Source organism: Lepidothrix coronata, unplaced genomic scaffold (assembly GCF_001604755.1).
Source record: "Lepidothrix coronata isolate B3197 unplaced genomic scaffold, Lepidothrix_coronata-1.0 Scaffold209, whole genome shotgun sequence".
NCBI lineage: Eukaryota > Metazoa > Chordata > Aves > Passeriformes > Pipridae > Lepidothrix > Lepidothrix coronata.
The window spans coordinates 1,038,695-1,045,279 of NW_016690389.1; the positions used below are offsets into that span (position 1 = coordinate 1,038,695).

Here is a 6,585-nt window from a genome sequence, read left to right on the forward strand (position 1 = left end):
GAGGTGATGACATCAAGAAGACAGGTCACAAGTCTGAGTTTATAGTCATTACACTTGTGTTGGTATGGCTTTTCATCCACTCAGTATGATCTTATGACCCCACAACTTTACAACCTTCCACTCTCTGGGCTTCATAGCACCTCTCCACTCTAGGTTAATCATTTCTCTGCCATTATCTGCCAACAGTTCTTATCTCTTTTGCTGTCACTTTATAACAGGGTCTCTTATCAAGCTGTACAAAATCACGTGACGATGCCAAACCTATCACAAGTTCCAATTCTTCTGATTAGAGACTATCATGAAATGGGATACATGGTTTACAGCAGGTCACTAATGCTGGAAAAAGTACAGAGTCCACTCAAAGACATGCTTGTTACTTTCTGAATTCTTGGATATTTTTTTTTGTTGTTGTTCATCACGCCGACTTTCACTGAAAGCTATTATAGCCTGGGTCTCAAGGCCAGAAAAGTTTACAGGCTGCACCTCTTCTGCACTCAATGCTGTACACCTTGTACCCAAGGGTACGGTATATTTACACCTAATAATGTCTTCTGGTTCCCACACAGCCATCATACAGGAATCTATAAAGCATGGACTTACATCAGTTGGTAAGTAACAGTTTTCCAACTGTTTTGAAGACTCTGTGAAAATATGTTAGATTTGTGGCTGTCCAAACTGGAAAAATCACTACAACTGGACAAGCCAAAACTAATTAATTTGCACATGTATTTAGGCAAGATAGAATTTTTACGATTCAATGTAAAAATGTAAGAAAACAGATGATGATTCATTGAATAACAATTTTCACTAGAGACAGTGCCATTATCAAATATATAATCGGATAATTAACAGTATCTTTATCTATTACAATTGATAATAACTGTGAAATTGTGTGCGTGCATGTATAAACATTTGCAAAAATTGGATTTAAATTGCTTCTGGCCTGATTATCCTTGTTGAAGAAAACCTCAGGAATGTTTTTGTGTCTTTTCTGTAGTACTGTAGTTTCTGTCAAATACAGATTCTTTTTTAGCTAAAAATGAAGACATGTCATGACTCAGTGGGGGTGGGCTGGATAATAAAAGTCAGTTAAGACTTCAGAGCAGCAAAGAAGTGAATACCTTCAGTAGCATATGGAAACAGCACCCGCTCCCCTTCTGGAAGCCATCAGGCATGGGTTTCTCTGGCTTGCAGGCACAAGGGGCATGGCACAGCCAGCTGCCCTGGGCTGTCCCAGGCTATGGGGGATGTGTCTGAGCCCCTGCCTTGTGTGTCTGCCCACCACCTCCCTTACCTTCTCTTCACATTCCCTATCTCAGGCCATTCTGGCTCTCAACACACTCATGGAGTGAGGTGTCTTTCCTTTGACAGGGCAAGAGCATCCCCTGCCCCATCAGCCTGTGCCCAGATCAGGACTGGGGCCAGGCAGGGCTGGAGAAGGCTTACCAAGGGAAACCCTCCTCCATGGAGCAGAAGGCGCTTCGCAAACCAGCCCAGCAGCACTGCAGGTTCCACAGCCCAGGGCTTTGCAAGGTAGTGCCTCAGCACAGCAGTTCCTGACAAGGATGAAAGAAGGGATCTTTGGCCCTCATGCAGAACTAGGGCACGCTCTCTTCCTCTTGCCCCAAAGTGCGTCATCACATGGCAGGCAAGGAGCTCGCCCTGATGCTGGGTGTGATATGGGCACCTTGCCATCAAGGGAGGCTTTGGGACTGTGGGGAAGGAGAGTGCAGCAACAGCTACAGGAAATAGCCTCAAACATAGCTGATCTTTGTCTTCTGGTTGGAGCTGTTGCTCCTCCCTGGAAAGGGCTCCCACCTCACCCTGGACCCAGCTGTGTTCCAGGCAGCTGACCCCCAGGGCACCCTCTTTAACTGCTCTAAAACTCCTCCACAAGAACCATGCCCAACACTGTAGCAAGATTTACTGGGCTGCAAATGTATGACTGGAGAACTAATGTCCATGGATCACACCACCAGGCTCATGACCACCTGCTCCCTGGACACCTGTGCCTGGTGGCAGCCCCACTCTGGGATGGGTTCCTGGTGCCTCTCTTCAGAGGGAGTCTTGTGGTCCCTCTGGCCCTCTGGCAGTGTTGTCAGGGTATCCTATCTATAAAAAACAGAGGGCACAGGACACTCCTGGGCTGTTGGACATGACTGTGACCAGGATCAGATCATACCTGGGCCAGGAGGGATGATCCCAGCAAAGTCACAGAGAATTCAAAGCCAAAGCCACTCTGGTGCTTCTCTACAGGTGTGGGGTTCTCCTCTGCACAGCTCTGCCCCCAGAAACACATAGAAAAGGTGGCAAGTCCAACTTCCCTGCCAGCCCTTCCTTTACTGGGCGTTGCTCTAACTGTTGCTCTTTCTGGCTGCCAGGGAGGGACCTTCTGGTTCCCCCTCCTCAGCCTTCAGTATGGGATAGTAAAGTAATTATACAACTCATGTAACCGAAGAGTTGTCACTCAGATAAGGTTGAAAGGACACAAACCAAGTGGAAGGGAAAATAAGACATTTATCTGTGATATTTGGACCAATAAACTGTAATTTTCATGATTTCCAAAAAACTGGTAGATCTGGGTTCCCTAAATCATGTTAATACGAGAAATAGATTGCTGGAGTAGCAGAGACTCTTATCACCATACCTCTAATATGCACTTGTACGTGACCTGTGTCACAAATATACCAGGACAGATTCACAAAGCATGGCTCAAAAAAAGCAGTTCTAAATCTTGTGAAACTCTCCAAAGTCCTATGTGCTCTGAGTCAAGGGGAGGATTCTGCCCTTGTATGGCACTGCTCATCTGGAGCCTATGGTGGCAACCCTGAAAAATGCATCTAACTCAGCCTTCTAAACTGATCACTGTGTACCTGTAAGGGTTAAATGTAACCAGCACCACCCTGAGGGCCTCTGCTTGGAGGTGGGGGAACCAAATAGGAAGGAGCTGGATTCTGTTCTTATTTGCACTGGAGAGTAATTCTTTAGGAGAAAAAGCTGTCCTCCCAGGGTGTAAGTACAATCAGCAGCAGGGTCAAGTGCTCTTAAAAGTAAATGCCATCCCTGGCCCTTCACTTTTGTCCAGTCCCTTTCACTTTTGTCCAGCATCTCCTTCAGTTTTTCCCCTCTAACCAAGGCAGAGCAGGTGGGCTTGTGATGACTGCCACAGCCTCTGCAGCCCTCACCCCATGAGCCTCTCCAGACAGGGACACTTGCTGCTTCCCAGCACAGAGACTGAGAGTTCCTCTTGTCAGGGAGCACCTGCTTTGCAGAATGCACCCAGTGCATTCACCCATCTTGGGATAAGTTAGTTTTTGTTATAAACCAGTGACATGTCAGAGCAAGAGTGACTTAGCTTCCTCCCAGCAAGGAGGGCCTCACCCAGCTCCCATGAATGCAAATCAAACTCCATTGATAAAAATAGCAGTGGATCTCTCCCTTGGAGAGCAAACAGAACCAGCCTGGAGCTGGAGTATGAGTGGGCACTACCAGTTGTTGACACCTGCTTTTAGGTTTACAGTCATACAGTCAAAGAGGCAGCTAGAATTCACAAAATCTTAATAGTACCTCCTATATCCAGATCATGCATATTATATGGACTTGTAAACATTTTTATGGAAATGCCATGATTTTTTTCTTCTAGCAGATTCTGAGGCAATACAAAGATACTTGACTAGTTTTATTTTTCCTCTAATTAGCTTCTTGTCTTAGTGTCATCAGGGACATTATGCATTTTTTATAAGCATTAGCTATGATTATTTAACAGAAAAAACTGTTTCATTAATTAGAAAAAATGGTTATATAGGAGAAAAGTAATCTACTTGTAGTTTCCAACTGTGAAATTTTTTAGCTTGTAGAATACTTACTGCCATCTTAATTTTAATGTATGTCCTCAGGCAGTTAACAGTATTATAATTAGGACTCATGAGTTTGTCAAATTTGTTTTTATATTTAGTAGTAGTAGTAATAGTAGCAGTATTTTCATATGATTAACAAAGACACCAAATACTATCTTTAAAAGTCTGGATTAGGATTTTGGCCAGCAATTATGCTGGCAAAGCTTCCACAGAAGTGAACAGTTTGGGCTGTGTGAGGACTGAAAGATATGCTGTAGGTTATTTTTTTATACCAGTGAACTTTTGCTATTATTCTTTACTTTTGTGAATTTTCTTCCCGCTTTCCTGTGGTTATACTGCAAATGAGCTATCTACAAAAGGGACAGTACTTACATTTACATCTGATTTTTTCCAATTAGTCTGATTCTAAATACCAAAATACATGAGGCAAAGTAACAACGATTATGCCTGTAGTCTCCAGAGAGAAACCTCCAATACTGACAAAATGCCTCCAGCCACTTGTCCATGGGGGTAATTTAAAGGTCAGCTCTCAAACTTACCTTATATAGAGTGAAAGGGAAGAATTGTCTGCAGCAGCAGTTTTGTTAGGCTGTATTGTAGGGAAACCTGTTAAAACTTCTCATGCCAGTTATTGTTAATTTCTAGAGTTTACTCACATATTACAGGAGTACATTATGCACATTACATAGATATGCAACCTTATATATAATAATATATATTGATACATTGTTATGTACAATGAACAAACATGCATATGTACAAAATCCTTATCAAGATTTCTCAGTGTAAACTATGTCTGGTTTATCTTCTCGTGGTTTGTTTTATGATTTTACACTTATGTGTAAAGACGTATAGATATATATGAGCTTAAACTTTTTTCATTATAAAGATCAGCTATTAAATTATTTTTAAGTGAAGTTTTCCATGCTTTGAAACATGGGGTGGGGGGAGGTGGAGGGAAGAAGCAGACCTAAAACATCTTTTTTTTCCACCAGCAGATCAAGGTCAGTTGCCTCAGCAAAAGAAATTTCATTTTTAAGCCTGTCTGTGCAGGATAAAAATCAATTATCTCTTATGATACAGAGACGGGCACTCAGCCCTGACAGGAGCCTTGCTGTATATACAAATATATTTGGAGTTCTCTTTCCAGATCAAGCTCTAGCTTTTTTAACCAGAGGTTCCACACTCGGCTCCAAAGGGGCAGCACAGGCAGAAACAAAAGAGCCTCGTCACAAAAGTAATTATCAATGCTGGGAGGGGGCAGGGGGATCGCGGTGGCGGAGGGGAGCGTCGGGATGATCCGGGGCGTCCGTCGGCCTGGCCCCGCGGCCGCCCCCGCCGGCAGCACCGCGGGGCACCGCGCCGGGCAGTGGCTCCGCTTCTGGGAGAAGGGCCCCTGCTGATGGATTCACCTCCTCGCCTCCGCTTAGGGGGGAATCCGCCACCCCCGCAGCAGACAGGAGCGATCAGGGCGAGCGCGTTTCCCCGTCGCACCGTTAGCGGCAACAGGTCCGGGCAATGCGGGACTAGAAGGCGTTTTCCCCGCGGAACTCGTGTAATTTATGGCAGGGAAAAAAATATTCTAGCAGAATTCCTGCTTGCAAAACTGGATGTTTAAGTGTCGCGTGGAACAGACCGCAGTTCGCTGCTGATGGGATCGATGCAGGGAAGCCCTCCCGCCGGCTCTGGGCACGGCTCCCCGCCTCCCCAAGGGCGCACGGGGATGCCTTAGCCCTTCCAGGCCCTCCAGTTAGATCAGCAGGATCTCGGAGGAAGCCGCCTCGCAGCAGGCAGTGCCCGGCCGCCCCTGCCCACTCGTGTCACCCTCGGGCGGGCGGCCCCGCGGGAGGGAGCGCGCCCCGCGCCGGCCGATGCGGTGGGGACACGGCGGGGACACGGCGGGCCCGAGCCGACGGGACGGAGCAGACGGCGGCGGGACGCGGTGAAGTGTTACGACACCTCACTGATGACTCACTTAGCAATAAAAGAAAGGCAATCGCGGCGATGCTTTACCACCCACTTGGCCCTGCTCGCTCCTCACTCCCGAGTCTAGTGTCATCACGCTGCTGCCAGGTGTTCATCAGGCAGCAGTGCATTCCGGCGGGCAGCAGGAGCTTGGCCGGGCTTGAAAAATAGCTTCTCGGTCAATAATTGACTGTTTGGAAATGACTCTTTATGTCGGATCGGAGAAGAACGACATCTCCGTAAGGCAACAGTGAACGATTAGCTGCAGAAAAAAGGGAACAGGCTTTGGAAATGATCCTCTGTGGCGTGCGTTTTACAAAAGTAAAGTATTTTGCAAAAGTATTTCAGCCTGAAGCACCCACTCTGTTTTGCTGACAGTGGATCAAAAAGAAAAAAAAATAGGCGAGGAAAGTTTATTTTTGTGTTTGAGGTGGACTGGTTTTGTGGGTTAGGGATTCTTGTTCGGGTTTTTTGGTTTTTTTGGTTTGGTTTGATTTTTTCAGTTCTCTAGACAGGACAGTTTGTTTTCTAAAGCCTGAGTTGGAGGCACTAGCAGCCCCCATTCAATGAATCCCTAGGAATTAAATGCAGTATTGCCTCGGCAAAAAGATGAGAGGAAACCGGTTTCGAGGTGCTCTCCCCTTCGCACTGTAGGGGGGATCCGACTGTGACAAGAAGTGGAGGGGGGAAGAGGGAAGAGGGAAGAGGGAAGAGGGAAGAGGGAAGAGGGAAGAGGGAAGAGGGAAGAGGGAAGAGGGAAGAG

General features: G+C 46.3%; 1 protein-coding gene across 2 annotated transcripts in view; it reads left to right on the forward strand.

The window, feature by feature from the left end:
• Nucleotides 1–289: 289 nt before the first annotated feature.
• Nucleotides 290–6,585, forward strand: part of NR5A2 (nuclear receptor subfamily 5 group A member 2) — an 89,116-nt gene continuing 82,820 nt past the window's right edge. For both annotated transcript variants that reach the window (XM_017832919.1, XM_017832924.1), the window contains exon 1: nucleotides 290–608. In XM_017832919.1, coding sequence (XP_017688408.1) covers nucleotides 545–608 — 64 coding nt within the window. In that variant the 5' untranslated portion in view covers nucleotides 290–544. The remainder of the gene's footprint in view (nucleotides 609–6,585) is intronic.